Source organism: Phyllobates terribilis, unplaced genomic scaffold, assembly GCF_046119375.1.
Source record: "Phyllobates terribilis strain yellow unplaced genomic scaffold, ASM4611937v1 Scaffold_1__5_contigs__length_1240528914, whole genome shotgun sequence".
In the NCBI taxonomy this organism is placed as follows: domain Eukaryota; kingdom Metazoa; phylum Chordata; class Amphibia; order Anura; family Dendrobatidae; genus Phyllobates; species Phyllobates terribilis.
The window spans coordinates 560,351,794-560,371,296 of NW_027362761.1; the positions used below are offsets into that span (position 1 = coordinate 560,351,794).

The window sequence follows — 19,503 nt, forward strand, 5'->3', positions numbered from 1 at the left end:
TTTAACACTGGGGTGTTGGGTTTGAAGCTAACTAAGGGCAGGTAGATTGTATGTTCTCCACATTTTTGAATGGGTTAATATGTTAATTTGCAATCTATATTGTGAGCCCCAATGAGGACAGGGACTGATATGAGCAATGATTATCACTGTACAGGTGCCATATAGAAATAAGATATTATAAATAATTGCAAAGGTGGCTATGACTACATCAGTCACCACCAATGTTGAATTGCCAGGGTGAGATGTTACTGGCCCCACTAAGAGATGATCAGAAATTAATTGCACATTCATGATGACCTCCATCCGTCTTCATAGCTGTGCACGCTCTACCTCCAGCCCCTCATCACCTCAATTGTCGTCTTTTATATAGAGGAGATGGACAGAGCCGCCCTTCACTCACCACCTCAAGCTCCTGGCGGAGCCTCGTGAGGTTTCAGAGCTGCAGGTTACAGGGTCCGGCTTAGTGGATTGGCACGGGGTTAAAAGAGCCTTTCATTCTGTAACTACGCTTTCAAATCTGCCTGTGATCAAAAGTTATTAAGTTTTAGCATTTGACAGCGAGCATGAGGTGAGCTTAAATCTTGGCCACGAGCGAGTCCACATCAGTAGGGCTGTGTAACCATACCTCTTAACTGTGCTACATCAACATCACCGGCCGTCATCAAGTTGACAAACGGTTTCCAGGCCGCGCTGTCAGTCTGACTCTAAATAACGGCCATGCCTTTCATTTCACTGCCGGTGACATCCTGAGGGCTTCTGCTAAGAGAAATCTAAAACTTCTATACAATGTGGATAGTATATGATGGACGTACATAACTGATCTCATGTTCCACATCATGGATGAAGACGGACAGGGGTTCAGCAGATACATCGTGATGAAAGACCCCAATTTAGAAACTGCGTTCAGAAGGATTGTTTGTACTATCTAGAAGTGATCAAATCCATTTTTTTTATTGATTTTCATTATTTTTAGAGCAATTTTGCAGACCAGCTACTTTTGGGTGAAATGTACGGGTCGTGAGCATTATTTCAATTTTCTAGATGTTGTGATTCTAACCTTACAGGCTATGAACACCTTTCACATGGAAAAAAAAAATTTTATACTTTAGCGGTGACAATCAGTTAGCTGCATCAAGTTTTTGTCTGCAATATTCATTCTTTTTTTCAGACTCCCTCCACCCCCCAAGATGCAGTTTGCAGCCTAATCAAATTTTTTAATGTTTCTGTTGTGGAAGTGTCCCTTTCAGTAATATAGGCTGGATGTGAGCTCTGTGGGTTCCTTCTAGTAATATTAGATTGATGTGACTTATGTGTGTATGTATATTATATATGTATAGGATAAGTAGGCATAAATAAATATGTATAGATAGAATAGTTGTATGTGTGTGTATATATAATATAATAAATATATAATTATGTATGTATATGTTATATATGTGTGTGTATATATATATATATATATATATATATATATATCTCTATATATATATATATATAGTGTGTGTGTGTCTATACATATGTGTGCATATAGATAGATATATATGTGTATGCATATAAATATATATATACTAGATGGAGGCCCGATGCTATCGGGAGGGCGGTAATGTCACGATAGGGGCAGGCTTTGCAGTGTTGAGAATCTCCCCCCCCCCCCCCCCCAATATGCTCACCCACCTATCCACTCTCTCTTTCCCCCATGTGCTGACTTCTCCCATCTGTGCTCTCTTCTTTGACCTGTCTACCCCATGTGCTATCCCCCTTGTCTGCTGTCTCTCTCCTTCCTGTGCTGTGTTCTCTCCTCATGTGCTGTCCCGTTTGAGCTGTCTCCTCCCTGTGCTCTGTCTCTCTCCCCCTTGTGCGGTCTTCTCCTCTCATGTGATCTCTTCTTTGACCTGTCTACCCCATGTGCTATCCCCCTTGTCTGCTGTCTCTCTCCTTCCTGTGCTGTGTTCTCTCCTCATGTGCTGTCCCGTTTGAGCTGTCTCCTCCCTGTGCTCTGTCTCTCTCCCCCTTGTGCGGTCTTCTCCTCTCATGTGATCTCTTCTTTGACCTGTGTACCCCATGTGCTCTCCCCCTTGTCTGCTCTCTCCACCCCTGTGCTGTCTTCTTCCCTCATGTGTTCTCTCGTTTGAGCTGTCTCCCCGCGCATTAAATCAGACCGCCGCCATCTTTGTGCAGACAGATAGTGGCGGTCACATTAAAACTGCGCATGTGCTCCTCCTGTACAAAGATGGCAGCGGCCAGTGAATCATTCGGCTGGTCCTGGCAGCGGCGTGTTCGTGACGGTGTTCCGCTGGTGGTACCGCACAAGAGGCTGCGTACGGCGTATACAGTGTGTGTATGGTGTGTACGGCGTATACAGTGTGTGTGTGGTACGTACGGCGTATACAGTGTGTGTATGGTGTGTACGCCGTATACAGTGTGTGTGTATGTGGTGCATACAGCGTATACAGTGTGTGTGTGGTGCGTATACAGTGTGTGTGTGGTACGGCGTACACAATGTGTGTGTGGTGCGACGGTGTTCAGCTGGTGGTACTGCGCAAGAGGCTGGTACCACCAAAGGTTTCCATATTGAGACACCCATCACTTGGGTGTTCCAATATGGCGGTCGGCGAACTTCCACCCCTTGGAATTCTGGGATCCGGACACATCTGGACAGAACAGGATGTGAAGACATTACAAGGTAAGTATATATTAGATATATACATATCTGTGTGTATGTATATATATATGTATGTGTGTATATATATATTATACATACACACAGAGTGGGGAAAATAAGTATTTGATACACTGCTGATTTTGCACGTTTTCCCGCCTACAAAGAAGAGAGATCTGTAATTTTTATCTTAGGTACACTTCACCTATGAGAGAATCTAAAAAAAATCATGAAAATCACATTGAATGATTGTTACATAATTAATTTGCATTTTATTGCATGAAATAAGTATTTGATACAATAGAAAAACAGAACTTAATATTTGGTACAGAAACCTGTGTTTGCAATTACGGAGGTCAGATGTTTCCTGTAGTTATTCACCAAGTTTGCACAAACTTCAGCAGGGATTTTGGCCCACTCCTCCATACAGATCTTCTCCAGATCTTTCAGGTTTCGGGGCTCTCGCTGGGCAACATTGAGTTTCATCTCCCTCCAAAGATTTTCTATTGGGTTCAGGTTTGGAGACTGGCTAGGCCACTCCAGGACCTTGAAATGCTTCTTACGGAGCCACTCTTTAGTTTCTCTGGCTGTGTGTTTCGGGTCATTGTCATGTTGGAAGACCCAGCCATGACCCATCTTCAATACTCTTACTGAGGGAAGGAGGTTGTTGGCCAAAATTTTACGATAAATTACCCCATCCATCCTCCCTTCAATACAGTGCAGTCTTCCTTTCCCCTTTGCAGAAAAACACCCCTAAAGTATGATGTTTCCCCCACCATGCTTCACGGTTGGGATGGTGTTCTTAGGGTTGTACTCATCCTCCTTCTTCCTCCAAACACGGAGAGTGGAGTTGATACCAACAAGTTCTATTTTGATCTCATCTGACCACATGACCTTCTCCCATGCCTCCTCTGGATCATCCAGATGGTCATTGGCGAACTTCAAACTGGCCTGCACATGTGCTGACGTGAGCAGGGTGACCTTGCATGTCCTGCAGGATTTTAATCCATGACAGCATAGTGTGTTACTAACGGTAATGTTTGACACTGTCGTCCCAGCTCTCTTCAGGTCATTGAACAGGTCCTCCCGTGTAGTTCTGGGCTGATTCCTGACCTTTCTCTCAAGCATTCTTACCCCACGAGCCAAGATCCTGCATGGAGCTCCAGACCGAGGAAGATTGACAGTCATCTTCTGTTTCTTCCATTTTCTAATAATTGTGCCAACAGTTGTTGCCTTCTCACCAAGCTGCTTGCCTATTGTCGTGTACCCATCCCAGTCTTGTACAGGTCTATAATTTTGTCCCTGGTGTCCTTAGACAGCTCTTTTGTCTTGCCCATGGTGGAGAGGTTAGAGTGTGATTGAGTGTGTGGACAGGTGTCTTTTATACAGGTAACGAGTTCAAACAGGTGCAATTAATACAGGTAATGAGTGCAGAGTAGGAGGTCTGTGAGAGGCAGAATTCTTGCTGGTTGGTAGTTGATCAAATACTTATTTCATGCAATAAAATGCAATTTAATTGCTTAAAAATCACATCATGTGATTTTCTGTTCTTTATTTTTAGATTCTGTCTCTCACAGATGAAGTGTACCTACGATAAAAATTACAGACTCCATTCTTTGTAGGTGGGCAAAATCGGCACTGTATCATACTTATTTTCTTATTTTCCCCACTGTGTGTGTATGTATGTGTGTGTATGTATACTTTTTCATATAACTGTGTGTATATATATATATATATATATATATATATATATATATATATATATATACAGTTATATGAAAAAGTTTGGGCACCCCTATTAATCTTCAGCTTAATGTTTTATAAAAATTGGTGTTTTTGCAACAGCTATTTCAGTTTGATATATGTAATAACTGTTGGACACAGTAATGTTTCTGCCTTGAAATGAGGTTTATTGTACTAACAGAAAATGTGCAATCTGCATTCAAACAAAATTTGACAGGTGCATAAGTATGGGCACCCTTATCATTGTCTTGTTTTAAATACTCCTACCTACTTTTTACTGACTTACTAAAGCACTTTTTTTGGTTTTGTAACCTCATTGAGCTTTGAACTTCATAGCCAGGTGTATGCAATCATGAGAAAAGCTACTTAAAGTGGCCACTTGCAAGTTGTTCTCCTGTTTGAATCTCCTCTGAAGAGTGGCATCATGGGCTCCTCAAAACAACTGTCAAATGATCTGAAAACAAAGATTATTCAACATAGTTGTTCAGGGGAAGGATACAAAAAGCTGTCTCAGAGATTTAACCTGTCAGTTTCCACTATGAGGAACATAGTAAGGAAATGGAAGAACACAGGGACAGTTCTTGTTAAGGCCAGAAGTGGCAGGCCAAGAAAAACATCAGAAAGGCAGAGAAGAAGAATGGTGAGATCAGTCAAGGACAATCCTCAGACCACCTCCAGAGAGCTGCAGCATCAACTTGCTGCATAGAATCATAGAATCATAGAATCATAGAATGGTAGAGTTGGAAGGGACCTCCTGGGTCATCTGGTCCAACCCCCTGCTCAAAGCAGGATTCACTAGATCATCTCAGACAGATGTCTGTCCAGCCTCTGTTTGAAGATGTCCATTGAAGGGGAACTCACCACCTCTCGTGGCAGCCTGTTCCACTCATTAATCACCCTAACTGTCAAAAAGTTTTTTCTAATATCTAATCTGTGTCTCCTCCCATTTAGTTTCATCCCATTGCTTCTAGTCTTTCCTTGTGCAAATGAGAATAAAGATGATCCTTCTACAATGTGACAGCCCTTGACATATTTGTAGACAGCTATTAAGTCTCCTCTCAGTCTTCTTTTTTGCAAGCTAAACATTCCCAAATCCTGCAACCGTTCCTCATAGGACATGGTTTGCAGACCAGTCACCATTCTGGTCGCTCTTCTCTGAACTTGCTCCAGTTTGTCGATGTCTTTTTTAAAATGTGGTGCCCAAAACTGTACACAGTATTCCAGATGAGGTCTGACCAAAGAGGAGTAAAGACCGATAATGACTTCACGTGATCTAGACTGTATGCTTCTGTTAATACATCCCAGAATTGTATTTGCCTTTTTTGCTGCTGCATCACACTGTTGACTCATGTTCAGTCTATGATCTATTAGTATACCTAAGTCTTTTTCACATGTACTGTTGCTTAGCTCTATTCCTCCCATTCTGTATATGCTTTTTTCATTTTTATTGCCCAGATGTAGTACTTTGCATTTTTCCCGGTTAAAAACCATTCTGTTGGTTGCTGCCCACTGCTCCAGTTTATTTAGGTCTTTTTGAATCCTCTCTCTCTCTTCTCTAGTATTAGCTATCCCTCCTAGCTTTGTGTCATCAGCAAATTTAATCAGTTTACCCTCAATTCCTTCATCTAAATCATTGATAAAGATGTTGAACAATACAGGTCCCAGGACGGAGCCCTGTGGTACCCCACTTGAGACATTCATCCAGCTGGATGTGAAGCCATTTACAACCACCCTTTGAGTCCGATCACTAAGCCAGTTATGAATCCACCTAACAGTTGCCTGGTCCATTGCATACTTGGTCATTTTTTCAATAAGGATGATGTGAGATACTTTGTCAAATGCTTTGCTGAAGTCAAGATATACTATATCTACAGCATTTCCCTGATCCACCCAGTCAGTGATTCTGTCATAGAAGGAAATTAAGTTAGTCTGACATGACTTGTTAGTTACAAACCCATGCTGACTCTGGTTAATCACTTCATTCTTATCCATGTACTTACATACATGTTGTTTAATAATTTGTTCAAAGATCTTTCCTGGTATAGAAGTCACACTCACCGGCCTATAGTTCCCTGGGTCCACCTTCTTCCCCTTTTTGAAGATAGGAACAACATTTGCTCTTCTCCAGTCTTCTGGGACTTCTCCTGTTCTCCAAGAATTTTCAAAGATTATGGAGAGTGGTTCTAAAATTTCTTCTACAATCTCCTTCAGTACTCTGGGGTGTAATTCATCTGGACCTGGAGACTTGAACTCATTTATGTTAGCTAAATATTCCCTCACAATCTTTCTGTTTACTGATAACTTGGATTCCTCTATTCCTTTAAAAGGACAGTGAAGATCAGTTGATGTTACATTTTCTTTCTGAGAGAAAACAGATGCAAAATAGGAATTAAAAAGTTCGGCCTTCTCAACATCCTCTCTTACCATTTCTCCATTTTCATCCTGTAAAAATCCTATAGCATCTTTGACTTTTCTTTTACTTTTGACATACCCCCAAAATCCTTTTTTATTGCTTTTGACATCTCTTGCAAGCCTTAATTCATTGTCAGCTTTAGCTAACCTGATACGTGCCCTGCAGGATCTGCAGACTGCATTATAATCTTCTTTAGATATGCCTCCCTCTTTCCATTTAATAAACATTTCTTTCTTTCTTTTTAGCATGTGTTTAAGTTCTGTGTTCATCCATCCTGGTTTCCTTAAATGCTTCCCATTCTTCCTACTTTTCGGGATTGTTAACGATTGTGCTTTGAGAATCTCATTTTTAAAAATTTCCCATCCTTCCTGGACATTTTTGTCCTTAAGGACATCCAGCCATTGGATCCCTCCTATTCTCTTTCTGAGTCTCTTAAAATCTGCCTTTCTAAAATCTAACCTTGAAGTTTGAGTCTTCACATGTCTTCCTCCTCTAGTTATCCAAAATTCTATAATAGCATGATCGCTGCCTCCTCCTGCAGATGGTGTCACTGTGCATCGGTCAACTATACAACGCACTTTGCACAAGGAGAAGCTGTATGGGAGAGTGATGCGAAAGAAGCCGTTTCTGCAAGCACGCCACAAACAGAGTCGGCTGAGGTATGCAAAAGCACATTTGGAGAAGCCAATTTCTTTTTGGAAGAAGGTCCTGTGGACTGATGAAACCAAGATTGAGTTGTTTGGTCATACAAAAAGGCGTTATGCATGGCGGAAAAAAAACACAGCATTCCAAGAAAAACACTTGCTACCCACAGTAAAATTTGGTGGAGGTTCCATCATGCTTTGGGGCTGTGTGGCCAATGCAGTCACCGGGAATCTTGTTAAAGTTGAGGGACGCATGGATTCCACTCAGTATCAGCAGATTCTTGACAATAATGTTCAAGAATCAGTGACAAAGTTGAAGTTACGCAAGGGATGGATCTTTCAGCAAGACAATGATCCAAAACACTGCCCCAAATCTACTCAGGCATTCATGCGGAGGAACAATTACAATGTTCTGGAATGGCAATCCCAGTCCCCAGACCTGAATATCATTGAACATCTGTGGGATCATTTGAAGAGGGCTGTCCATGCTCGGCGACCATCAAACTTAACTGAACTGGAATTGTTTTGTAAAGAAGAATGGTCAAAAATACCTTCATCCAGGATCCAGGAAATCATTAAAAGCTACAGGAAGCGACTAGAGGCTGTTATTTTTGCAAAAGGAGGATCTACTAAATATTAATGTCACTTTTCTGGTGCGGTGCCCATACTTATGCACCTGTTAAATTTTGTTTGAATGCAGATTGCACATTTTCTGTTAGTACAATAAACCTCATTTCAAGGCAGAAACATTACTGTGTCCAACAGTTATTACATATATCAAACTGAAATAGCTGTTGCAAAAACACCAATTTTTATAAAACAATAAGCTTAAGATTAATAGGGGTGCCCAAACTTTTTCATATAACTGTATATATACACATATATATGTATATATACACACATATGTGTGCTGCCGTCTTGATTAGCTCATATCGACACAGCTTCTATGCTGCCCTTATATCCTCTTCATGTGTTTTCCTTTTTATGCCCCATCTTCTCTGCCCTCCTTGAGACTCTACATACTTTCTCCCCACTTCACTGCAAATCTGTGTAGAACCCACATCCTGCAGCATTCACTAACACTTTGAGAAAGAAGGGGTGGAGCAGAGAGAGCCATAAGAACTGAGCAGGAACACTGAAAGATTTGTAACATTTATGCAGATCATTGGATTGATAAAGGACTTGTAGACACTCTGCAGCAGCAAAATGGTAGACAATTTTAAATAGACTATAAATTTTCTTAAAGCACTTTTCCACTGCATTGATATTGATGACCTATCCAAAGTATAAGTCCTAATTATGAGATGAGTGGAGGTTTGACACCCGACAACCCCCCATAGCTTCTAGCTGCTCCAGCTGTGGCCAGATGTACCCATTGAAATGACTGAATGTGTTCTGCTGTACCTGAGAGCAACCAGAAAATGGTGTAACAGAACCGTTGTGTTTCCGCTCCATCGCTTGCATCCAGCATTTGCAAGTGCTGCTTGCATCTAATCGGAGGGGGTGCCAGGTGTCAGACCTTCAGTATCAGTATTGACAGACACACAGAGAAGCTGCAGCTGCATCCCCCCTCCACCATACCATGCTTTTATTGGGGAAAGGGTAGATTTATGAACATTTAGAGTCTGCGGGCACAAAAAGGGGAACTCCAGACTACAGGAAGCAATTAGACAAACTTTTTGTGTATTCACATTTATTACTAATTTATTTAAAATTAAGAATAGCAATAGGTAACTGTCACAAAAAAAAGAACTAACTGTTTTTAAAGGAGTTATCCAGGATTTTTAGAAAGTTGCCTAAAAGCTTTAAATGGTAAAACATTAAGAAATAATCATTACTTTCCTGTTAAATTAAAATATAATAAATTCCCTTGCCACTTTTGTGTTCTTCGACTAATTTGACCACTGCAGCCAATTTCTGGCAAAATAGTGCAATAGGTTGATGAATATTTAACATTTTATGAACACCGGCTTTACCTGCGCCGGAGACTAGAATAAATCTATAATACTGCTCCCTTTATAAAAGACTATAACTACTATAATACTGCTCCTATGTTCAAGAATATAAAAACTGTAATACTGTTCCTATGTACAAGAATATAACTACTATAATACTGCCCCCTATGTACAAGAATATAACTACTATAATACTGCTCCTATGTACAAGAATATAACTACTATAATACTGCAAGCATATGTACAGTAATGTAAATACTATAATACTGCCCTCTATGTACAAGAATATAACTACTATAATACTGCTCCTATGTACAAGAATATAACTACTATAATACTGCTCCTATGTACAAGAATACAACTACTATAATACTGCCCAATATGTACAAGAATATAACTACTATAATACTGCTCCTATGTACAAGAATATAACTACTATAATACTGCCCCCTATGTACAAGAATATAACTACTATAATACTGCTCCTATATACAAGAATATAACTACTATAATACTGCCCCTATGGGCAAGAATATAACTACTATAATACTGTCCCCAATGTACAAGAATATATCTATTATAATACTGCCTCCTATGTACAAGAATATAACTCCTATAATACTGCATCCTATGTACAAGAATATAACTACTATAATACTGCTCCTATGTACAAGAATATAACTACTATAATACTGCCACCTATGTACAAGAATATAACTACTATAATACTGCTCCTATGTACAAGAATACAACTACTATAATACTGCCCCCTATGTACAAGAATATAACTACTATAATACTGCTCCGATGTACAAGAATACAACTACTATAATACTGCTCCTATATACAAGAACATAACTACTATAATACTGCTCCTATGCACAAGAATATAACTACTATAATATTGCCCCCTATGTACAAGAATATAACTACTATAATACTGCCCCCTATGTACAAGAATATAACTACTATAATACTGCCCCCATGTACAAGAATATAACTACTATAATACTGCTCCTATGTACAAGAATATAACTACTATAATACTGCCCCCTATGTACAAGAATATAACTACTATAATACTGCCCCCATGTACAAGAATATAACTACTATAATACTGCTCCTATGTACAATAATATAACTACTATAATACTGCTCCCTATGTACAAGAATATAACTACTATAATACTGCCCCCATGTACAAGAATATAACTACTATAATACTGCCCCCTATGTACAAGAATATAACTACTATATTACTGCTCCCTATGTACAAGAATATAACTACTATAATACTGCCCCTATGTACAAGAATATAACTACTATAATACTGCCCCCTATGTACAAGAATATAACTACTATAATACTGCCCCCTATGTACAAGAATATAACTACTATATTACTGCTCCCTATATACAAGAATATAACTACTATAATACTGCCTCCTATGTACAAGAATATAACTACTATAATACTGCCCCCTATGTACAAGAATATAACTACTATAATACTGCCCCCTATGTACAAGAATATAACTACTATATTACTGCTCCCTATATACAAGAATATAACTACTATAATACTGCTCCTATATACAAGAATATAACTACTATATTACTGCTCCCTATGTACAAGAATATAACTACTATAATACTGCCCCTATGTACAAGAATATAACTACTATAATACTGCCCCCTATGTACAAGAATATAACTACTATAATACTAACCCCTATGTACAGGAATATAACTACTATAATACTGCCCCCTATATACAAGAATATAACTACTATAATACTGCCCCCTACATACAAGAATATAACTACTATAATACTGCTCCTATGTACAAGAATATAACTACTATATTACTGCTCCCTATATACAAGAATATAACTACTATAATACTGCCCCTATGTACAAGAATATAACTACTATAATACTGCCCCAATGTATAAGAATATAACCACTATAATACTGCCCTATATGTACAAAATTATAACTACTGTGATACCGCTCGTATGTACAAGACTATGGATCTGGCCATGTCCTATATTTATATATGGCTGGCGCCATGCTGTGACATACGTACGCAGTATTGCAGACACTCGGACAGCAGTGACCCAGACAGTTATGAGGATTCTGTAATCTTAGTGTCAGAATACACTTGGGAGATGGAGGGACTGATAATATCCATTTCCTGCGCAGAGGAAATCAGTGGTAAATTGTCTTTTCTCAGGCTAATGGCGATACATTGAATTCCAGCTGAAAGTCTTGTGTATTATTAAAACTTAAATGTCCAAAGAAGAAGGAAAAAAAAACAAAAAACCCTCCATTATGTTTGATTCCCGAGGAAATGGCATTGTGACGCTGCGCTGAATGGAGGGTCTGATGTCTGCTGCCCCGTAAGAGACAATGGCGTGCTCTACAGAGACTAATCACTCAGCACTCCTATGATAGAGCCATTGTCTGCACTGGGAGTTTTCATTATCCGTCTATTGAATGACTTGTAGTGTTTGTATAGTAGGTGGTAAACATGTATATGGCATCTATGAGAGCAGACATTAACCAGTTCTGCCGCCGCTCTCCCATTCACTCAATGGCTTTCATATCACACAAAGCTTTCTTTTTTTTTTTCCCCCAGCATTTCCCGGCTTGCAGACTTCAATGACTTTTTTCCCATTGTTGCTGTAATGTAAGAGCTGAGTACTCTACTTTCTGCTGCGGACTACACGAGTGCAGCCGAGACTGTCGGAGAGGGTTCAGATCGGAGCCACCCGCCTCTCAGAAACTAGAAGTGCCCAACGAAAACACTGTACAGACCTGCATGTGCCTATGAGCTCAATAGTGGGGTTTGATATGCCACACATTGAGCAAAGCAAAGATCCAAATATTTTTGCCTACCCCTATAATCAGGCTTTGAGGGGGTGATGGTGATTGTATCGTCAGCAGATTAAAGGGGTTTTCCCACGAACAAAAGTTGATTTTAATCAATAAATCTTGCAATAATGATAACTTCCACAATTGGATGTGTTTAAAAAAAATTGTTCCTGTGCTGAGATAATCTTATAAATGTGCCCCTGCTGTGTACTGTGTAATGGCTGTGTCTGACCATACAGAAACATGGTCTGATCATACCACATCTCCTGGGGAGGGGAGGAAGCAAAAGAGGATACAGACAGGACAGCAGGGGTCACAGCTGATTCTTTTTGTGACACAAAGCATTTCCCTGCCTGTATTTAAACAATGTTTTACTTCAAAGAAACCAGCAGCTGCGATCCCCTGCTGTCCTGTCTGTATACTCTTTTGCGTCCTCCCCTGCCCAGGAGATGTGGTATGATCAGACCATGTTCCTGCAGGGTCAGACACAGCCATTACACAGTACACAGCAGGGGCACATTTATAAGATTATCTCAGCACAGGAACAATTTATTTAAACACATCCAATTGTGGAACTTATTATCATTCCAAGATCAATTGATTAAAATCCAACTTTTATTTGTGGGGAAAACCCCTTTAAGGGTTCAGGGGCAGCCTAATGCTTATTGCCTTTTGTCTGCCAAGCCCACCACCTATCCCTAAGATTAGGATACGTTTCCTATCCATATGCTTTGAGGACCTTAGGGGGCAAAATCAATTTTAAATTGAAAATGTAAAAATCATAATAGTATTGTCTATACAAAAATAAACAATAACCTACCTTGTTTTCCACCATAGAAATTCCCTGAGCTGAAGTTCAAGTACGTAGAAGAGGAGCAGCCGGAGGAATTCTTCATCCCGTACGTATGGTCTTTAGTTTACAACGCAGGCGTTGGCCTGTACTGGAATCCGCAGGACATTCAGCTCTTCACGATGGACTCTGGTTGATGGAGACTCCCCGGTACAAAATGTAGCTTTGTGGGATATCTCTGCTGCATGGCGGGACCGCGCGACCTTGCGCTCTGCAGAGTACGGTCGTCTTCGGATCCCACCTTCTCCCCTCCCCAATACGAGGAGTCATATCCTAAGGTTGTACACAATGTCCGACTCTTGCACCACAACCAACCTCGCCTCTTCATTTTTAGGTGTTTCTCTATATTTTTTTCTTATTCTAATTAGTCCAATGTTGCACAAAAAAAGTAATAATAATAACTGTAACCTATATTTTTATTTTGGCAGGAAAAGGGCGGTTTTACATTTATAAATATATATATGTTTGCATTTGAATAAAGCTGTGGAAGTAACGGCATGAACGTCATCGACGTATCCTATATATCTGGCAGTACGAGGTGCTGCTGCCTGTCACATAATCCCTATGATAGGTGTCACTTCCGGGACAGGCTGTGTTGTCCATGGACGTGCTACTAATTATAATGATCTGACAATCGTAAACCACAATTGTTTTGTCTGCAGTGCTAAACTGATCAGGTCCGATATATGTTAACTTATTCCAAGGATTGGATTTCATTTTGGTTAATGGGAACTGTACAATGGGTTGGATTTTAGCTTGTCCAGACATGAGAACCACCCATGAGATAAGAGGGGTCAGATATCTCTGACATCTGATTTTCTCCCCACCCCTTCCTAAACATTCACATTTGGGCGCAGAAAACTATGAAGCATCTTAGTCCCCAAAAAATGTACTTTATTTTGGAATTGACATAAATGAGGAATATCGAATGCTGAGTTTTTCCACCAGTGACAGGTGAGGAATGGTGGTTTTTCCCCATTTACAGGTGAGGAATGATCTTTTTTCACCAGTGACAGGTGAGAAATGGTGGTTTTTCACCAGTGTCAGGTGAGGAATGGTGGTTTTTCACCAGTGACTGGTGAGGAATGATGGTTTTTCACCAGTGACTGGTGAGAAATGGTGGTTTTTCACCAGTGTCAGGTGAGGAATGGTGGTTTTTCCCCATTTACAGGTGAGGAACGATGGTTTTTCACCAGTGACAGGTGAGAAATGGTGGTTTTTCACCAGTGTCAGGTGAGGAATGGTGGTTTTTCACCAGTGACTGGTGAGGAATGGTAGTTTTTCACCAGTGTCAGGTGAGCAATGGTGGTTTTTCACCAGTGACTGGTGAGGAATGGTGGTTTTTCACCAGTGTCAGGTGAGGAATGATGGTTTTTCACCAGTGACTGGTGAGGAATGATGGATTTTCACCAGTGACAGGTGAGAAATGGTGGTTTTTCACCAGTGTCAGGTGAGGAATGGTGGTTTTTCCCCATTTACAGGTGAGGAATGATGGTTTTTCACCATTTACAGGTGAGGAATGATGGTTTTTCACCAGTGCCAGGTGAGGAATGGTATTTTTTCACCAGTGTCAGGTGAGGAATGGTGGTTTTTCCCCATTTACAGGTGAGGAATGATGGTTTTTCACCAGTGACAGATGAGAAATGGTGGTTTTTCGCCAGTGTCAGGTGAGCAATGGTGGTTTTTCACCAGTGACTGGTGAGGAATGGTGGTTTTTCACCAGTGTCAGGTGAGGAATGGTGGTTTTTCACCAGTGACTGGTGAGGAATGATGGATTTTCACCAGTGACAGGTGAGAAATGGTGGTTTTTCACCAGTGTCAGGTGAGGAATGGTGGTTTTTCACCAGTGTCAGGTGAGGAATGGTGGTTTTTCCCCATTTACAGGTGAGGAATGATGGTTTTTCACCAGTGACAGGTGGGGAATGGTGGTTTTTCACCAGTGTCAGGTGAGCAATGGTGGTTTTTCACCAGTGACAGGTGGGGAATGGTGGTTTTTCACCAGTGTCAGGTGAGCAATGGTGGTTTTTCACCAGTGACATAGTTTTCAGCTGGATTTACCCTGTAGATATCCACCATGCAAAATATATTCACAAGCTGTAACAAAACTACGACTCTCAACAAGCCCTTAAAGCCAAAGGCTATTAATACATATTGAAAGTTGTAGTTTTGCAAAACCTGGAGAGCCACAGATTAGAGATTACTGCTCTAGATACTTTTTCAATTACTAGATCCCTGAAATTTCCCGTTTTTCCCCTAAAGTCACACTGGCGACATTAATACGAAGTCCACTCTGTATATAAACCATATTTATTTTGATACTGAGACTATATAACCTAGTATTGATTTTTTTTTGCGTGTGCATAGTTTTCTGTATCTTTCTTTTCCACATTCTCACTTTCCACGCTCTTCTGCCACAGTCAGACACAGACACCATTCATTTATGATCTTCGGCTTGAGGAGTATAGACATCCCTGGGGCGGGGGCAGTAAAATCTGCTTAGGGTTCATATACACACATGATATTCTGTCTTTCATAAATTGCATTAATTTTACCAAAATACAAATTCTTACATCTTAAATGTAATGTGTTATCAGAAATCAAGATCTTATGTTTAATGTCATCTTTTATTTTTGATGTTTTTTTTCTGTATTTTTCCCTTTTTATTTTTATTGTAATCCTGAGTGTGATGATAATGAGGTTTCTGAAAAGTCATCTGGATAGTACAGGAAGTCTGAGTCTAGTATTGGGCTCGGTGCTTGTTTTGAAAATTGCAAGATTTTTTTGTGTATTTGTGTTGTTTTTTTTTTTTAAATGGAAACGTAAAAAAAACACATTATAAAAAAATCCATTTAGCATAAAAACCTTATTTAAACAGTAGGTCAGATAACACATTCCCTTTAAAGGGAACCTTACATAAAGTTCATGCTGCCTGAACGTATAGAGGCAAGAATCAGACACTGGCTCGTCTATTCCAGCCGTGTATGTTTTACAAGGAAAATGCTGCAACATTTCAGAGGAAAACACACTTTGAAAAAATGCCCAGGAACCGTCGACCCAATTTATCAACCCTGACGTTGTTCACACTGGTCTTGATGATGAGATGTGCCGGAGTCAGTCGCTCCTGATTCATGAAGAAGCATATGCCTCTTCATTAAGGATGAGCGCAAGTGCTCGTTACTATTGCAGGTGCTTGAGTGACATGCTTGAGTCCCCGCGGCCGCATGTTTCATGGGTGTTTGCCACAAATCATGCGGAGATTGCCCGTGTTTGTCAGGCAATCCCCCATGTTTTCTGGCTGTCTAACAGCCTTGAAACATACAGGAGCTGGGAATCGAACATGTCACTCGAGCACCCAGGATACTCGGTGCATACCTGAGCACCCTCAGCAAACTCGAGTAAAGAGCACTTGCACTCATCACTACTCTTCATGAATCAGGAGCATCGGATAAGTGTTGGACACCTCTGTGTGCCCCTCGTCACAAATCCTACTAGCTAGATTTGTGGCGTGGAAAATGCCACCGTTCGCAACGCCCCGGGTCCGCCCCAGCTCTGCCTACTTAGTCGGAGCTGGGCGAAAATGGCAAAAGTAGCGTAATTTTAGCACAGCCGCTAGTTGCTCCAAAATTATGCAACTTTTCAAAACTTGAACCCAGACTGCTGGAATAAAAATTTTGATGAATCGGACAATATCCGTCTTAGAAGATTCGTCCTGGGAGCCGTTTCCCCATGGCTTCTCCACTCCTAGCCCCCCGAACCTGACAGGTCTTTTTCCTTGCATGTGTTGTAAGGAGAGACCTGTCGGTAAAGTGGGGCGGGAAGCAGCCACCGGGGACCCGCCTCTTGGACTGATCATCCAAAACACATATAGTCACCGGCCGGCTTTTCAAAGTATGTTCTCTACGAAATGCCGCAGGGTTTTCGGAGTAAGACATGCAGAGCTGCAATAACATAGCCAGTGTCTGATTCTTGCCGGTGGTTCGGGCAGCCTGAATCTCATGCCACTTTCCCTTTTAAGAATTTGGAATTTAGTTTATTTTTAAAATATTAGGGAAAAAAAATCTGAAAAATGTGAAAACCCAGTCACATATCTATAGGCCTTCAAAAGTTGCCAGCATGTGGTACCAATTCAGGATTAGTTTAATAGAAATCCCAATATTCTTCCCAATTTTTGTTTTTATTAAAAAAAAATTAAAAAAACTCCTTGGAATGAATGCAACTGAATGAAGCGATTGTGTTTTTTTTCCTTGTTTTTTATCAAAATTCTTAAATTAAATGTTAAATTTTGTAAAATTTTTGGGTTAACAGGGAGGGCAAAGGTGAACAGATGTGGGGCTTTCCATTAAATAGAGAAACACTTATCTGCCTGTGTCTTCCTCATAGACAATAAAGATGGGTAAGGGGAATCTTGGTGATCACGGATCATACTATAAGCTTCAGGTTACGACTGTCCAGCAATATCCAACATTACAGAATTGTTAAGCTTGTCTGACGGCTAGTGGATTTTCGCACAAAATGTTTTCATGTAATGGCTGAATTTAGATAATTTAGGGATAATGCTCTTCTTACCTGCCATCTAAATCCATGCAAGTATAGACACCCCTTTTAAATGCCCTTAGGGGCGTGGTGGGGGATGCTCGAGTCTTGTCAAAGACAACTTTTAGTCATAAAGGACTGCAATGGGCACCTGGTCCTAAACTTTACAGGTCCCCTATCTGAATGAGCTTATTGTTGGCTCCCAGCGCTCATTTTCTGGGAGATGGACCCTCGGTCAGACAGAGGGGTTTGTGACACAAGCCGACAAGTATGTGCATTCATGTTTTCAGCCCTCGCCCATTTTCTTCCCTGCCTCCTAGGAGAGTGCCGTGCTCTGCTTGCCTTTTATTTGGGTTGACGTGTTGGCTGTTTTGTTGTTGAGCGAGCACAAATGGTTGACAACTAGCGCCCCCTAGTATAAAAACAACGCCAAAGGTTGTGAACACTGCCGTCTGCATTCATGTTACACTCTGGGTCATATCTACTCTGTGCAATTAAATAAAATCACCTTTCCAAAACTTAACCTGTCTTTGGTATCATTTATGTTTTCAGGGAACCTGAAGACATTGCAAAACGACACTTCTTATAGAGCCCAGTGGTTAAATACTGAGGGATACCGCGGGATCAACTTGTCCATATTTAGCGATTGTAGCCTTGTTCATACTAGTGATGCTTCTTTTTGTTTCAGGGTCAGTACCTAGGCCCTGGACTCAAGATTACAAGGACTCGTACAATTTCCCTATTATGCTCCCTACTGATTTAAGTCCGTGAACATACCTGGATGGAGCTTCCTAGCCAGCTGGTAGAAGACAGAAGGACCACCACAGCAGACGTGAGGGTGTTTAAGGGCAACAGTTTAGAAGACCGCCATAACATTGGTCAAGTTAATCTAGGGTGCAGAACCAGAGCCTATGGTCTTCATTGTTCTTCATCCCCTGCAATAAGTTGAGTGATGCCCACATGCACAGAGAGATATATTGGTTGCTTCTCAGGGACAGTCCAAAGTAGATGGTCAGAAGAGCCGATTATGGCCGGGGTCAAATATATAGGGCAGGTCTGGGTCAGCTGCAGACCTCAACATCAGGTCCAAGATTGTTGTCAGTAGTTATGGGTCGATACACAGGTCAAATAACTTTGGTCAAACATTTGTATTCATGGAAATGGGAGGAGAGACAGAAAACTTACCCCATGGCTGTTCACCAAACACTGGAAGATCAAATCCATTTCACCGTTGGGGACCCAGAAGAACGGCGTTGCACTCTGCACCGGCTCTGGAGTCGGGCAGCAGAGAAAGCTGGGGAAGCAGAGGCATAGGATGGACAGACGCTTCCTATGTTTTCATCGACAGCATGCAGAAAGGAGACTCCGAGCCTTACACAGTGGACCTTTAATAATCACCCCAATACATGTAGTAATAAATATTACATTATTACAGTGTATTGCCAGTGTATAACCCGTTATAGTAGGTGCCAGATTGTCAGATATAGGGAATGAGTTCTCATGAAATCAGATTGTGACCTTGTCTATTACAGTAGTCTGATAATCATAGCCCCACTCCCACTTTGTGCTTCCTATCTTCCAACATTTTGGACTAACAGTCAATCCTTTGATCAGAAAAGACACCAAACTGGAATTGTCAGATATTGTCTTCCTGTCAGTGTATATGTAATACATGTGCATGGACCCACGCCCCACACCCACACAAGTAATCAGGTAGAACTGTGTCAAGTTCCCTGTCTGATGTCTGGATTAACAGATGGATGTCCTGATTATCCTGCGGAGTTAACACTTCATTAACACACACTGACTCATCCCTGGCATCTTCTCCTT

At 40.8% G+C, this 19,503-nt stretch overlaps 1 protein-coding gene across 3 annotated transcripts in view; it reads left to right on the forward strand.

Annotated features, from left to right (window-relative positions):
* Positions 1-18,196, forward strand: part of DYM (dymeclin) — a 262,125-nt gene extending 243,929 nt beyond the window's left edge. For 2 of the 3 annotated variants that reach the window (XM_073680479.1, XM_073680481.1), the window contains one exon: positions 13,128-18,196. In XM_073680479.1, coding sequence (XP_073536580.1) covers positions 13,128-13,277 — 150 coding nt within the window. In that variant the 3' untranslated portion in view covers positions 13,278-18,196. Of the gene's footprint in view, positions 1-4,220; positions 4,278-13,127 lie in introns of those variants that run through there. The other variant, XM_073680480.1, reaches the window with a different exon arrangement.
* The last annotated feature ends 1,307 nt before the right edge of the window (positions 18,197-19,503 follow it).